The sequence below is a fragment of the Paramisgurnus dabryanus genome, chromosome 22 (assembly GCF_030506205.2).
Source record: "Paramisgurnus dabryanus chromosome 22, PD_genome_1.1, whole genome shotgun sequence".
NCBI lineage: Eukaryota > Metazoa > Chordata > Actinopteri > Cypriniformes > Cobitidae > Paramisgurnus > Paramisgurnus dabryanus.
The window spans coordinates 20851200-20867091 of NC_133358.1; the positions used below are offsets into that span (position 1 = coordinate 20851200).

Sequence of the window (15892 nt, forward strand, 5' to 3'; positions counted from 1 at the left end):
TCTATTATCAAGCTTATTGCAGTAAATCCAATGGAACAGTAAGCTATCATTTCCTTTAAAATCCTTGAAATTCCCAGAGGGAAAAGTAGCCTACTATTGAAAGTGATAAAAAGCTGGAAATTTGGCTTTTAAAGCATTGAATAGTATAAGCAATCAAAATATATTATTAACTTGATTAGGAAAAACTTAAATATTTTTACGAGTACAAATTATTTAAATTGATTCATGTACATCTAATTAAATTTAGCATGTAATACAGTTCTCGTGAGATTAAAAAAAATGTTGTTGAAAAAAATAAGATTAAAAATACGAAACGAATAGAGGTATTCAAATCACACTTTTTATGTAGCACCTCTTTTTAATATCACTCTAATTTTCATACGACTAAATACATAGTATCAATATTTTCCCAGTTTGGACTTTTACATCTGGTTTTCAGAACATAAGGAGGAGTACCGAGGAGTAAGATGTAAGGTCAAACCACAACCAGTAGAGGGGGTCTTTTGGGGCATGCTTTGCAATTTCCCAGTGAGAGAGAGCTCCATGGCTAAAAATCAGTTGTGAGTGCTAATAAAAACACAATGAAATTATACAATAGCAATAGTACAAAATCAAAAATGGTAATAATAATACAAAGACTAAAATTATTGTTTGTCCATTTTTGACATGCACATAATTTTACAGTTGGACAAACATAAGGAGGAGTACTGAGGAGTAAGATGTAATGTCAAACCACAACCAGTAGAGGGGGTCTTTTGGGGCAGGGATTGCATTTTCCCAAATGGGAGAGAGCTCCATGGCTAAAAATAAGTTGTGAGTGCTAATAAAAACACAATCAAATTATACAATAGCAATAATACAAAATCAAAAATGGTAATAATAATACAAAAACTAAAATTATTGTTTGTCCATTTTTGACATGCAGATAATTTTACAGTTGGACAATTTGAATAGGAGAATGAAAAAACATACTACATGATGCTGAGGGTTTAAATTATCCTAAAAATATTTATTCCAATAACATGAATAAATGAATACTATACAAAAAACTCTCACCAAGAGAACTCTTCCATTGTAAATAATGACATGCACTTCTTTAACCAGTTTATTAAAATATCTACACTAGTAGTCCGGTCTGGAGGCCTTAGAGAGTGCATGGTTTTCAGATGGTTCTCAGGAGCTTAAGGGATTCGGAATCACAGCACGGAGCGAAGCTGCTGGCAGACCATGGATGGTTATTTCAAACGCTGAACATTGATGGAAAACTGCTCCCACTGCAAAGGTGTTGAAGTTTGCCCAGTATGTGGGCACCATGAGAGCTGGTGCCTCTTGATCACAACTGAACGCGTGCGAATGATGATGTTACGCATTCTCTGGTGTAAATATGTGCATCACACCTGGCCTTTAGTTTGCTGGTGAATCCAGTCTGTGAACTTAATGACTCGTGTGTAAACCCCGGGCCTGTTCTGTCGGGCGCAGCCCTCACCCCAACTCACAATGCCTGCTAAAAACCACCTCCGCCCTCGCTCCAGACACACCAGCGGTCCCCCAGAGTCACCCTGTGTGAACAAACAGGTGAAAAAATACACAGTGAACATTAACATTCAAGCAAATAAACAAGCATACTCAAGGATAGACTCACTTGACAAGCATCCACTCCTCCCTGAATGTTACCGGCACAAAGCATTCTGGGAGTCACTGCGTCATCATACATCTTGTTGCAAGAGTTGTGACTAATGATGTTAACCGTGGCTTCTTGTAGCAATGTGGCCAGCTCACCTGAAATGAACTCTGATGGTTTCAGTTGAAATGCATTTTAAAGAGGTCATATAATGTTTGTTTTTAAAGATGTAAAATAAGTGTTGTGAGTACGTATGTGAGGTTTAAGCTCAAAATAGAATATAGATAATTTATTATAACATGTTAAAATTGCCACTTTGTAGGTGTGAGCAAAAATGTGCTGTTTTGGGTGTGTCCTTTAAAATGCAAATGAGCTGATCTCTGCACTAAATGGCAGTGCTGTGGTTGGATAGTGCAGAATAAGTGGCGGCATTATCCCCTTCTGACATCACAAGGGGAGCCAAATTTCTATTAACCTATTTTTTCACAAGCTTGCAGAGAATTACTAGGTTGATCTTTTTCACATTTTCTAGGTTAATAGAAGCACTGGGGACCCAATTATAGCACTTAAACATGGAAAAAGTCTGATTTGCATGACATGTTGCCTTTAAGTTGTAAATTTCACCACTAGAGGTCGATAAACAGCAACAATCGCAGCAGCTTGCTAATGCAAAAATAAATACCACCAAAAACAGGTAACATATCTAATGCATGACTTTCTCCTTTTGATGGGCATCCTGCATTTTTTCATCACCTACTGATAAAGTCACGGCTTTAGTGACAAGGTGGGTTGTGTGCTGTCTCGCATTACCTGCTATGGAACAATAATGAACTGTTTGTACTGAACATATTTCTGCAGTTTGCCTTACCCTCCTCTGTCAAAACTCCCCATCCAGTGACAAAGCAGCTGGTTCCGGAAGTGAAGGCATGGGAGGGGGCGGGCACACAGACAGGTTGTACCAAATCGTTAAAAAAGACAGGGGCGCTGAGTTCTAGAAGTGCAATGTCATAGTCGGAGGTGAATTGGTCGTATTGAGAGTGCAGGACAATACGGCGGATCTGCCTGGTGGCTGCTGCATTGCTGACGGTGTTCATCACCCGCATCCCCATGTACGCCCTCCACGATCGTGCATCAGAATACCTGTTAATAGATGCCCAAGTATGTATGGAGTGTCACATGTTTTGCGATCAAACACACTGTGTTCATGTTTAAGAAAAAAAACGTACTTGATTGCATCCGAGTCCTGAAAGCAATGAGCTGCGGAGACAAGCCAGCGGCTGCCCACCAGAGACGCACCGCAAACGTGACCGTAGCGTTCCATCTGAAGGCTCACCTGCCACGGCCATGAGCCTGACTGGGCATCGTTTCCACCCACAATCTTTGCCCTCTTTCTGGGCCGTGTGCCACAAGCTGCATTAACAGCACAGCATTCATGTGATAGTTAAAAGTTAAAATTTCATGTATGAGATAGATCTGTATGTGTAATAGTACACTGATAATACGTTGCATTCATCTGTTTTTAATTATAAAATAATTTTAAACCATTATTGCTATGTGTAAACAAAGAAAACATCCTTACAGTACACTCAAAAAAAAATTGGTGCTAAATTGCACTAAGAGCTCGTAATCATAGAGGAACCATGTTTAGTGCTATATAGCACCTACTGTATAAAGCACCAATGAAGAACCATCCAGGGGTGATATAGCACCACTATAGCACCAGATATGGTTCTATATAGCACAATATGGTGCTATACAGGTGCTACACAGGTACTTCATAGGTCCTATATGGCAGTGGTTCTTAACGTTATTCCTGGAGGCCCAATGCCCTGCACATTTTGGCTATGTTTACACGTGGGCGGTTATTTTCATAAACGGACATTTCAGCCTCTCCGGTTTCAAAAATAATATCGTGCACACATGTCAGTTTTCAGAAAAGTGTTTATTTACACGTACCCGTGCATATATGCCGTTAAGAGAAGCTCAAGCCCACGTAAGCCAATCACCGGCTGCGCTGGTGGTGACGCGAACTGGTTCTTCATGTTGGAGGGAGGAGTTGTTGCAGTAGGTGATCGATGACATCAAAGTACCGCGAGAGCGAGTTGAGGAATCATACGTAAAGGTCTAATTTCGAATCGCTCTCGCGGGACTTTGACATCATCCGTTGCAGCGCCGCATGAAGTCAAACACGCGTAAAATTGCTGACCTCAGAGCACTCGTCTCTGCTCCTCGACATAATGGAGCAGCTGTATTTGCAAATACAAACACACGAAACGAGTTTGCACGAACATAAATGTGATCTTGGAAGCGTTCAGAGTAGCAGTCACATGTAAACATGGGTCGCACTTTTGACGTAGGTGCGAGCTCTGGCGCATACTCTGTGACGTTGCCTGCTTAAACATCCGTTTGTCTCACTTTACATGCAACCGTGCAACCGAAGATTTTCAAGATCTCCACTCTGGCCGGAGTTCTTAGAAACAATCGGTTTCAGAGGCGAGTTCTCCGTTTGCGTGTAAACGAGGGGCACAAACGAAGGTAAATCTCTCAGTTTTTAAAAATAACCATGTACGTGTAAACATAGCCTTTGTATGTCTCCCTTATTTAACACACCTGATTCAAATCATCAGCTCATTAGAAGAGATCTCCATGAACTGAACTGAGTCTGTCAGACAAAAGAGACATACAAAATGTGCAGGGCAGTGGGCCTCCAGGAATAACGTTAAGAACCACTGCTATATGGTACTTAAAAGAGTTCCCCTATGATTACGAGCACTTTACGAGCACGTTTGTTTTTGGAGTGTATATGATTTTTGGCGCTTAATCACTTCATCTGTTTAAAAAATGAAAAGCTCAGATGCAAAAGCTATTAAACACCATCAGAATGAAGGACTGGAACTATTCAATTTATAAAGTAAAGCAATTTATATCATTAGATAGGCTTTTGCATTGCTGAAATCACTAAGAGTAAAGTGGGTATGGTGAGGGCACCCTATGCTCACCGCAGCGCAGCTCATCTGAACCATCTTTGCAGTCTTTAATCCCGTCACACTCAGGGTTGATCTTACTTAAGCATTTTCCATTAGCACATTTGAAGGAAGTGGGAGAGCATCCTTTCTGATCTGCAAAGAATCAGACATAAAATACACTCACCTAAAGGGTTATTAGGAACACCTTACGAATACTGTGAACTGCCTTAATTCTACGTGGCATTGATTCAACAAGGTGCTGAAAGCATTCTTTAGAAATGTTGGCTTATATTGATAGGATAGCATCTTGCAGTTGATGGAGATTTGTGGGATGCACATCCAGGGCACGAAGCTCCCGTTTCCACCACATCCCAAAGATGCTCTATTGGGTTGAGATCTGGTGACTGTGGGGGCCATTTTAGTACAGTGAACTCATTTTCATGTTCAGGAAACCAATTTGAAATGATTCAAGCTTTGTGACATGGTGCATTATCCTGCCGGAAGTAGCCATCAGAGGATGAGTACATGGTAGTTATAAAGGGACGGACATGGTCAGAAACAATGCTCAGGTAGGCCGTGACATTTAAACGATGCCCAATTGGCACTAAAGTGTGCCAAGAAAACATCCCCGACACCATTACACCACCACCAGCAACCTGCACAGTGGTAATAAGGCATGATGGATCCATGTTCTCATTCTGTTTAAGCCAAATTCTGACTCTACCATCTGAATGACTTAACTGAAATCAAGACTCATCAGACCAGGCAACATTTTTCCAATCTTCAACTGCCCAATTTTGGTGAGCTTGTGCAAATTGTAGCCTCTTTTTCCTATTTGTAGTGGAGATGAGTGGTACCCGGTGGGGTCTTCTGCTGTTTTAGCCCATCCGCCTCAAGGTTGTGCGTGTTGTGGCTTCACAAATGCTTTGCTGCATACCTCGGTTGTAACGAGTGGTTATTTCAGTCAAAGTTGCTCTTTTATCAGCTTGAATCAGTCGGCCCATTCTCCTCTGACCTCTAGCATCAACAAGGCATTTTCGCCCACAGGACTGCCACATACTGGTTGTTTTTCCCTTTTCACACCATTCTTTGTAAACCCTAGAAATTATTGTGCGTGAAAATCCCAGTAACTGAGCAGATTGTGAAATACTCAGACCGGCCCGTCTGGCACCAACAACCATGCCACGCTCAAAATTGCTTAAATCACCTTTCTTTCCCATTCCGACATTCAGTTTGGAGTTCAGGAGATTGTCTTGACCAGGACCACACCCCTAAATGCATTGAAGCAACTGCCATGTGATTGGTTGATTAGATAATTGCATTAATGAGAAATTGAACAGGTGTTCCTAATAATCCTTTAGGTGAGTGTATATGCAAAATTGATCTTAAAGGAGAAATTAACTTTACTCACATGCTCTTGTACAATTGAGTTCATCGCTACGGTCTTTGCAGTCAACAACTCCATCACACACTGACGCTTTGGGAAGGCAGATTTTGTTTGGGCACATATGGTAGCATTTACCTCCTAACAGGTGGGCAAATTATGAAAAAAAATCACATTGACTAACTCAAGGGTGTAAACGCACGCACGCGCACATGCACACGCGCACACACACACACACATACAATAACATAGTCAAGTCTTACCACAAACTCTCTCCACACCTCTGTGGCAATGAAAAATAAATGGGTCAAACAGACATCTCTGAGTATGTGCGTACTTGCACTGCACTAAGTTCAATCTTCACAAGCCTTCATTGGATTAAATGACATACCACAGTTTGACTCTTCACCGCTGTCATCGCATGTAAATTGTGTGTTACACTGGCTGTGCGGTTTACACTGGCCATTACAGTAAACCTCTCCCGGTTTACATGTGTCTATGAGTGAAGCAAAATAGAATTAAAAGACAAATAACAGATGGCTGAAATTTTTTTCAGATGTAACGGCTCATACACTTACTGCATTTAGCCTCGTCTCGTCCATCAGAACAGTCTTTATCTCCATCACACACCTTTCTAAGAGGAATACACTTGCCATCTCCACATCTGAACTGCCTGGGACATGCTTATATAGAGGAACAAGAATCTTCATTACAGGCATGTCAATGTTTTCTTTGACTACTTGGTCAATAAGTTGAACCAAACAGGCTGGGGTAGTCAGCTAGCTTTTTCAGCTAATTACAAAGCTATGTATTCTTGTCCACTGGTAAGACCACCAAAAACAATTATGAACCACCATGAGAAAAATTGCATTGCTCAGATGATGCTCTTTCATAGCTTTTCTGGAGTTCTCAGTTGTGTTTCCTCCAAGGGACAACCTTATATCATGGAAGTGACTTAAACTGCAATTCATTGACTGGCCGCTAGAGACTGGCTCCAAAAGCGAGTCAATATCATAGACCCCCCATGTTAAAATGCCCAACTCAAAAGGACTCACCACTTTCAGGAGAGAAGGCTCTGTAGATCAAGTAGAAACCTTTATGAGTCAAAGATTCATCCGAGTGAAAGTGCAACAGGATGGGGGATGAATAAATTCTCTTTCTGCTGCTGTCGCCAATGGGGTTACACAACCTGTGACAAATATGTGATTAAAGCATAAAGTTTAATTTCAATTTTTGACATGACCTTACTCTGTCAATATTGAAGATATCAAGGTTATATTTTTTCAGAATGTTCTTTACATTATGTAGGATGAGTTTATGTAGAAAACAGGAAATCACAAAAATTACTTTAGCTGGTTTTCACAGGCAGGGTCACTCACATATACATGCACATAGGGCCAGGGTGCCCTATAGACGCACACACATGAACGCACACTTACAAGGGCATGCACGGAGATGCACGTTTCAAAAAGCAAGCAAACACAGAATCTCTCTGCGCTTGACAGGACACATCTGTTTTGTGATTGTTAGCGGTACATCTTGTCACACAGCAGCTTTTAGGCATTATTCAGTTTTTTGTTATAAGCCAGAAATGACAAGGAGGCGGCCTCTCGCAACACAAAGTCAATGGAGAGGGATGGATTGTTTCCCCTCGGTGGGCGTGGTTTACAGGTTATGCCGCGCTGCGCTCTGTCTCTATACATGCATCATATGACATATCATAAAAATTTAACCATCTCTCACACTGAAGTAGCAAACTGTACTTGCTAGCGATTAGCATATGAAAAGCATGACACTCACTTGACGCCACCTATTTCCAGCCAGTCTTTCTCACAGGTGCTAGAGGCCGGCGAATCCTGAATGTCCAGCATCACAATGGTCACGGAGAGAAGGTATCCCGGCAACGGAGCCTAAAAAAGAAACCGGATTCTCAGAGGATGCACTCTCGCACAAAGCAGTAGCCCACCCTACAGTCCCCAGCTTAAAGAGGGAGCATCCCAGTCCTCTGAATAGGGTTTATAGGGCATGCATGTTAACACTATGGAGGAGACTCATGGGAAACCTGGGAAAGCCGTTAGCCTGAGCTCACCCTGATCTTCCAGTTACAGTCCACATTTGGAGGGTAGTAGGCAGGGTAATATGGGGACGTTACCGTGCCATTCCAAGCAGTGAGAAAACCACCACACTCTATAGGAAAGAGTAACACGGAAACCAAAGAATTCCAAACATTTTAGCGAAAAAAACGAATGTAAGGAAAGTGTCTTAATTAGACAAATTAACACACCAGTTTTGGGTATAGCCTGGAAATAGGCTTTGAAGATGGCTCCTTGCCTCTGTCGACTGAATGAAAACGTAACAAGCATGACGTTTCCAGACGAAGTCAGTTTCATCACAGGGGATGTTCCTGATATTGGTAGACCACACCATCTGAAAATAACGATTATGTTTGGTGTTTCAGTCGCTTAATATGACAATAGGACAATGGACAGAAGAAAAATGTCATGTAAGCATTAGAAATGATTAGTAAGCGTAATCAAATTTTCATTAAACATCTTTCGGCACAAAGACATATTTAAAAACTTTAATCTCTCTTGTGGGTTCAGAACATCACAATAATGTAATAAACTGTGACAGAAATGTAATCTTTTATTTAAGTATTATAATTATAACAATTCAAAAAAAATTTTTATAGCGCTTTCACAGTTTTGCATTGTAGCAAAACAGCTTTGCATGGGACATACAGTATGGTATACATATAGGATACTGTAAATAGGTACTGTATAAATACAGGGTACAGGTCTGCAAGATATTAAAGATAAAAGAGTGTGTTTAAAAATCAAAACATTTACATTCTTTCTGTTTATTGGTCATCTTCCACATGTCTCAGCACACACAAGCACTCATTCATGTGCCAGTCTCTTTGCTAAACTATATTTTTATTTGACTATCCATTCAATTAAATTATTGCAAACTATTGCGGTATGAATACTATGGCGATACTATGATAATTTTAATATATTGTGCGGCCCTTAAAGGATACATGGTACCATTACAAAAATACAAGCACATTAGCAGTACCAACCACAAAAAACTACCAGACCATTATACAGTTTTAACCCTTATAAGTCCCTGGGGTCAAAATGACCCCAAGAAACTTTTCTTTAGTTAAAAAAAATGGTTCCCTTCATATAAGTGGAATAATATTTTATGATTTTTCTAAATTATCTGTCAATATTCATATAAAAACTGGGCTTGATTCTGTCGTTCTGAAGATGTGTAAATTTTTTTACAAAAGAGGCCCTTGGGGGTCAAAATGACCCCAATTGAAAATGAATGGGAAATGCAAAAAAAGATTTATTTTATTTGTCAAAAATAAATCAATGCATCCAAAATAAGTCTGAAAATTTCAACACAGAAAACAAGGCCTGGTACTAGAGCGCAAATCCAATAGGGAAAAGACAAAAAAATTACTATTTGAAATAATATTTATTTTGAATGTCCTTTCTAATGTTTATATATACATTAATTCACAAAATGTATCACTAACGTAGTGATGTGAGCAGTTGGCTACATCCAGTGAAATGAATGGGTCTCTGCAGGTCAAAATAATTAATTTCCTAAAATATAATTCTATTATGTTTTTTTTAACCAGCAGATGCCCGAATTCAACACATCTAGATCAATATCTAAAAACAATGTAAATCAAATTCAGTTTTTAATTTATGTGATTTTTTCCATAAAAAATTATATTTTACATGCAAGCTAATGATGTAGTTGAGGAATTTAGTGGTAAATATATATATATATATATATATATATATATATATATATATATATATATATATATATATATATATATATATATATATATTATTTGTATCATCAAAATATTGTGAACACAGTAAATTTTTTTTGTAATCACTCTTTCAATTTTTAGGGTCATTTTGACCCCCATTGCCCTCTAATGTAAACAGAAAAGAAAAATCTGGCTTAAGAGGGTTAAAGCACTATGAAACAAGCCTTTTTATAAAATGTATATATTAGCAGTACTAAATGTAAAAATAGTTGTTTGTAGGATTGTAATGGTTAATGTCATAGTGCCATTAAGCAAATATGCTTAAAAAATCAAAAAAACACAAACCAGAGATCTTACACAAAACACAACATTGGAAGAACAACCAATCATATTGGCTAATCAGTTATGTCACACATACCTGGCAATGATCTTGTTTTGAAGTGGCAGTAGGAAGTCATATGCTGAAAGTTTGTTGGCAGAGCAGCTACCTGGTGTTGCCCCTTGAAGTGTAAGAATGACAAGTCGCACAACGTGGCCGGACGGCACCCGAAGCCTCCACTGGTAATACGGCTTTTTCGGACTCACGAGACTGAGAGTGCGATTGTTACCATACTTGGCATACAGGTCAAAAGACATGGCTGTTAGCAAATGAAAATAAGATATGATTAGAATAAATGATTGAAGGAAGAACACAATCACAATAACAGAAAGAATTATGACAGAAAGATTTTCAGCTGAGATAGTACACTGTAAAACCTGCTTGCGTTGAGTGACTATGCAGTTTACTCGGAAGATTAATGGGACATGGTTGCATCTGAATTCCCTTACCTACTTGTGGCCTTGGCTCAAAATACCAATTGCATCTTGGAGGATACAGAAAATTTTATTTAATAAGTTTGGCAATTCAAATGAGTCACTGTTCACTAATCATTTGAGTAAACTTAACAGGCTTCACAGTGTATTATGATTGTACCCTGAAGCCCCAACTGCCACTTGCCACTCTGCAACGAGTTTGGGTTCTTTATCTTTTCCGCCTTGTCATCCGAATCTTCATCATCATCGTCGTCGTCATCACCAACACTGACATCATCTGGATTTAAGCCTGAAGGGAAACATACAGTATGGTATGTTAAGATATTTTCTTTACTTAAAAAAATCAGAGAGGAATATTGGAAATGCTGTTCTACCCAAGAGACGTAGCGTGTCCGTATCCTTCTCCATGTAGTAGCGTTCCTCATTCTTGCTGAAAAGAACCTTGTTGGTTCCGGGAAGACGGCGCTGCAGACGGTTTGGGTTCAATCTCCGGAGTTCATCGGAAAAAAGGGGAGGAGCAGAGAATTTACTCCAGTAGTAGACACAAAGACCTTCCACTCCTTCACTGTCAACAGGACACATGACTTTTAACAAGATGGTAAAGCCCACAACAATAGAATTCATGGATTTGAGGGAACATTTTCAATTGTGGGAATGCATGCGTAAATGGATGCTTAATGCATTTTGACACTGAAACAACACACAAACACCGCTGCTGGAAAAGTAATGCCAAATGTTTCAATGACATGATGTGCATATTTTGATGTGCAGGGGCATTACTTACTAAAACATTACATTTATGAAATGTGTCACTTTATTCTATAAAAACTATATAGTTTAAGTAATTTTTTAGTATTTTTTATAGTAATAAATATACATTGTAGGTGGGGAAACTCTCCATACAAATTACCAGTAAGACAACTGTTAAAAATGTTGTTTAAATTATAAAATACTTTGGCATTTATTTATGTTTAAACATTTCCTATAAATTTAACAAATATCAGCAGTGGCTGCTGGTGACTGCTCTTCCGAGGGGCGCGAATTCAAAATATGTGTTCGGAGTGTCATGTTTGTTGCTCGTATTTTTCAAAATATGTGTTTGTTGCGTCATGTTAACCATGTGCATCACTTGTTTTGTCAAAATAAGTGCCTGCTGCACACGCGTCAAAACCGTTTAAGATAAAAGAGACGCTAACGTTCACAAAATACAAGCAAGACACTCCCTTAACAGTAAACAGTGATTACGCATGAGATTATGCGAGTATCTGGCAAACGCGAGCGTCTCTTTTATCATAAACCCTTTAGACCCGTCTGCAGCAGGCACTTATTTTGACAAAACACGTGATGCACATAAGTTCACTTGAAGCGCCAAACACATATTTTGAAATGACGAACCACACACATGACGGGCTACATGTTGTGACGAGCTTCGCATCGAGCACCCTCAAAAAAGAAGTCACCAGGTGCCACTGAATATCAGTAGCTGGGATGTTGTTATAATAGGATGTTTTCAAATGTCAGGGTGGTACAACCACAATTTTTATTAAAAATGTAACGCGTATAAACAGTAAACATGATATTACATCATTTAAAGGATCCCAGGTGATGCCTGTGGCTGAATTAATTTTTTTAATTTTTCTGAAATACTTAAAAATAGCTACTTTAATCTAATGTGTAGACTGGTAAACTTTTTGTGTCAGGTGGTACAACCAATGTAAAACTAAATGCTATTTTATCTTTTTATTGTAATTACCAATTTTATTTATGCGCCTGGAGGCAAAGTTTACACTGGCATCCAACCAGAAGCCTGTTCAATGTAAATTAGTTACAAAAGTCAGGTGGAGCAACCAGGAAGTGAAAGGGTGCAACTGCAATAAATGTCAATAAATTTAGTAATAATTAAATTTTGTTATTCTCATTTAACAACAAAAAAAAGCATATGTGGCATGCTGACAACTACCACAAATGATATTCTAAACCGTCATTCGTTTTAAACATTCACTTTTGGTGCAATACACTTGCCGTATTAGCTTACATTTGAAGTCTATTACCATACACATTTTACCCTTGTTTCTACAAACAATGTGTTCCTGTAGCTAAATTGGGTCTATTAATTGTGTCAAATATAAAAATGTTTTGGTTAATTTAACCCAACGGGTAGGCTTGGCCCTTTCTGACCCAACGCTGGATTGAAAATAACCCAATTTTTATTAATACTAATTTTGTGCCAAAATGGTGTATGTTATGACAAAATATCTTTGATACACTTCAGAACAGTGTTTTTTATGTACAGACTCACCTAAATGCAATAATTCCTGAGTTCTGGTAATACGACTTCCATGGTGATGAATCATACAACTCTGAGAACTTCCAGATATCCATGACGAAAGCACGTAAACCGTCAGGAAGTAAAGAAATGACAAAACACACCATGAAATACCAGGTCACAACGATCGGTCATTCTATTTCTGTACTGTTTACTGTTCTATTTCTGTATGTTGTAAACAAACCAGTGATAACATCTGCCAAGGTCACAAAGTTTCCGCTCGTTCCTTTCTCGTGGCGGTATTTTGGGACATCACAGTGACATCACAGCCACAAAAGGCGTGACATCACTAAAGAAGGTGAGACATCGGTGGCCCGGGCAAGACCTGCAGCCTTGGCACAAAAGCGCTGTTCTTGTGCGATTGGCTTTGAGCAACAAGAGCTTTGGGCAACAACAGCCCCATTGTCTGGAGCTCAGTGTCATACTGAAGTGCGAGAGGGAGCGGGCAGAAGGTTTGGGCTAAGTCTTATAATCAAGGGCACACACTTGTAGCACATTCCTTTTCTCATTTACTCACCGTTAAAGAGGATTACAGGTACAACACAGATTATATTCAGGTTTATTAGAGCATCACTATTGACACTGTCCCGCCAAAAAACCCAGCCACTATAATCTTGTCCTTAATGCTGACACAAATGCCAACCATTCCCATGGCACTGGCACACACTGCTCCTTTTGGCCCAAGTGTGCTTCAACTCCACTGCTCTTGCTCTCATTCCATGCCCTAAATCCTTACCTTTCCTCGCGCTCTCTCTCTCTCTCTCTCTTTCCTGGCCTACTGTGTCCCCTGGTCTACCTTTCTTCTCCCTTTTGGCTGCAGACTCTCTGCAGTGAGGTACAGAGCATCTGATTGTGTGTGAGGAAGCTCACAGACAATGTTTGTATTGAAGGACAGCTCTTCCTCTCACTCCGCCTGCCCGGGCTCTGTCCCTCTCACAAACAGTTTTCTTGTCCTCGGCCCTGAAAAGCCGCGTCTCTCCAGGGACCAGTCTCACCGCACTGCCTCACACCAAGCAGGGCTCCGGTTACACCTGGCTTTACATTTAAGAGGGCCACGGAGCGGCCGAAGGCTCAGAAGGGCCGTGCCTAGAGCCTGCTTTACATTTAAAAGGGTGACAATGAGGTACGAGCGCACCACTGGACCTGCAGCTCTGGCGGGCTTCGCGTTTGAAAGTGCCAGGGGCAAGCATCGTCCTTGAGTGGTCTCTGGAGATCAGAAGCATTCCAGCGAGATCACCGAGAAACCGGCTTTGTTGCCAAGCGGCACAGAGAGACCGTTATGTATGTTCATGCTTACGTAATGGCTTAGTGCCTGAGACTGAAGGTGGAACTGTGTAGACGTCGGGTCTGCCAGGTCTGGGGAGAAGCTGAGGTTGGAGAACTCAACACTTCCTCCAAGGTAGAACACTGAGGAAGATGAGGAAGCTACGGGAACAAAAACACTATTAACTATTGTGGAGATTATTTGCCTTAATTGTGCATTATATGGTTTTGTCAAAAGCGACTTACAGTGCATTCAAGCTATACATCAGTACTGTATGTGTGTTCCCTGGGAACCCATGACCTTTGGCGCTGATAACGTTACAGGAATTTAAAATAATAGATTTGATATATGCTTAAAATGAAAGTATTTTGACACTTTTTCGCTGCCAGTCCACATGGGACGTGTTTATAGGTAATGTATTAAACTACACTTACTCTGCAAGAAAACATGTACATTTTATGGGAACACATTCAGCCATTATCAGATGTTATTTACAATTACAAAAGTATGCAAACACTAAAAGTGTCCAAACAAAATGACAAAATAAATGCATTTGCAAGTTGTTTTGGATAAAAGCTTCTGCAAAATGAATAAATCTAAATGTAACCATCAGCTCAGCAGTTCAGTATATAAACATAATTTTAAGCACAGCAAAATAAGAATAAGAGGCTTTACTTTGTATCCCAAAACAAACTGTAATCTCAGCTTTCCTCTACAACCGAGACTCTTGACTTACATGCAAGGAAATGAAGCGTCAGTGCAATGGCAATGGAGAGAGGAAGGAGGGGGGCAGTTCTCGGTGCCCACTTACTCCATACCCCACAATCCAACCTCTTGCCCAGTGGGCTCTTGATGTCAGACCCAGCTTGTGACTCGCTGTTAGATGGACTTGATGTCTGGGCGGCCTTTGTCACACAGTCCTGACAAGCACAAGTTCACAACTTTACCTGAATGCTCTCGACTCTTGTTATATGATCACAATCAATACATTTCTATCATCATACAATAAGCAATATGTGTAATTTAATTAGTTTCCCAGCAAACACACATCTTTCGGAGGAAGGGGTCGAGGAACTAGGATATCCTGTATAGGATTCCCCCGTGGAGTCAAACAAAGCGTAATTTGAGGGTCTGCTTTCCCACGGCCCCTCACAGCAGTGAGCACTCCATCAAGAGACGAACTTTGACAAGCACCTGATTCATGAGACTATCAATACTGACACATAGGCACCACACTCGTGTAACTAAAAGGTTTAGGTTGGTTAACCAAAATGCTTTATTTTGTGAGTAGCCCAAGTATAGCCTACACAATATAAGTAAAGGAACATTCAATAAACCCAAGTAATATTTTATTATAATAATAAATAGAGATGACGAAAGACTGACTGACTGACTGACTAAAAAGCATCATCATTGTCATAAATCAGCGCGGTGCTGATGGAAGTCTCTTACCTGTGCAGGTGAGCCAGCGGGGACGCGCGGTCCTAAACCAGATACGCTGTAAATTTCGCAACTTCTGTTTTTGGGAAAAGTCCTCATGGCCCGGTTTCTTTATGGCTCCGTTGCAGCGATACAAAACAATAGATCGGGCTGAGAAATGAGCCCGGAAAAGCAGCGCGATATCTCCTTAGATACCCGGAGAAACCCGACCTGAGCGGGTCTGGCGCTGCGAGCGTTCGCTCTCCGTATCCAGGTGCTGCACGCTACCCAGCATGCACCGCG

At 40.2% G+C, this 15892-nt stretch overlaps 1 protein-coding gene across 1 annotated transcript; it reads right to left on the reverse strand.

Moving 5' to 3' along the window:
* Nucleotides 1–358: 358 nt before the first annotated feature.
* LOC135740139 (suppressor of tumorigenicity 14 protein homolog) lies at nucleotides 359–12997 on the reverse strand. Its single transcript, XM_065258219.2, has 16 exons — nucleotides 12880–12997; nucleotides 10955–11145; nucleotides 10741–10869; nucleotides 10186–10405; nucleotides 8256–8398; nucleotides 8061–8158; nucleotides 7772–7881; nucleotides 7027–7160; nucleotides 6550–6654; nucleotides 6363–6467; nucleotides 5999–6112; nucleotides 4621–4740; nucleotides 2848–3031; nucleotides 2490–2761; nucleotides 1643–1779; nucleotides 359–1559 (listed from the first exon to the last, which is right to left on the reverse strand). The coding sequence occupies exons 1-16, from the start codon at nucleotides 12960–12962 to the stop codon at nucleotides 1392–1394; spliced, it is 2313 nt and encodes a 770-aa protein (XP_065114291.2). The 5' UTR covers nucleotides 12963–12997; the 3' UTR covers nucleotides 359–1391.
* Nucleotides 12998–15892: the final 2895 nt, after the last annotated feature.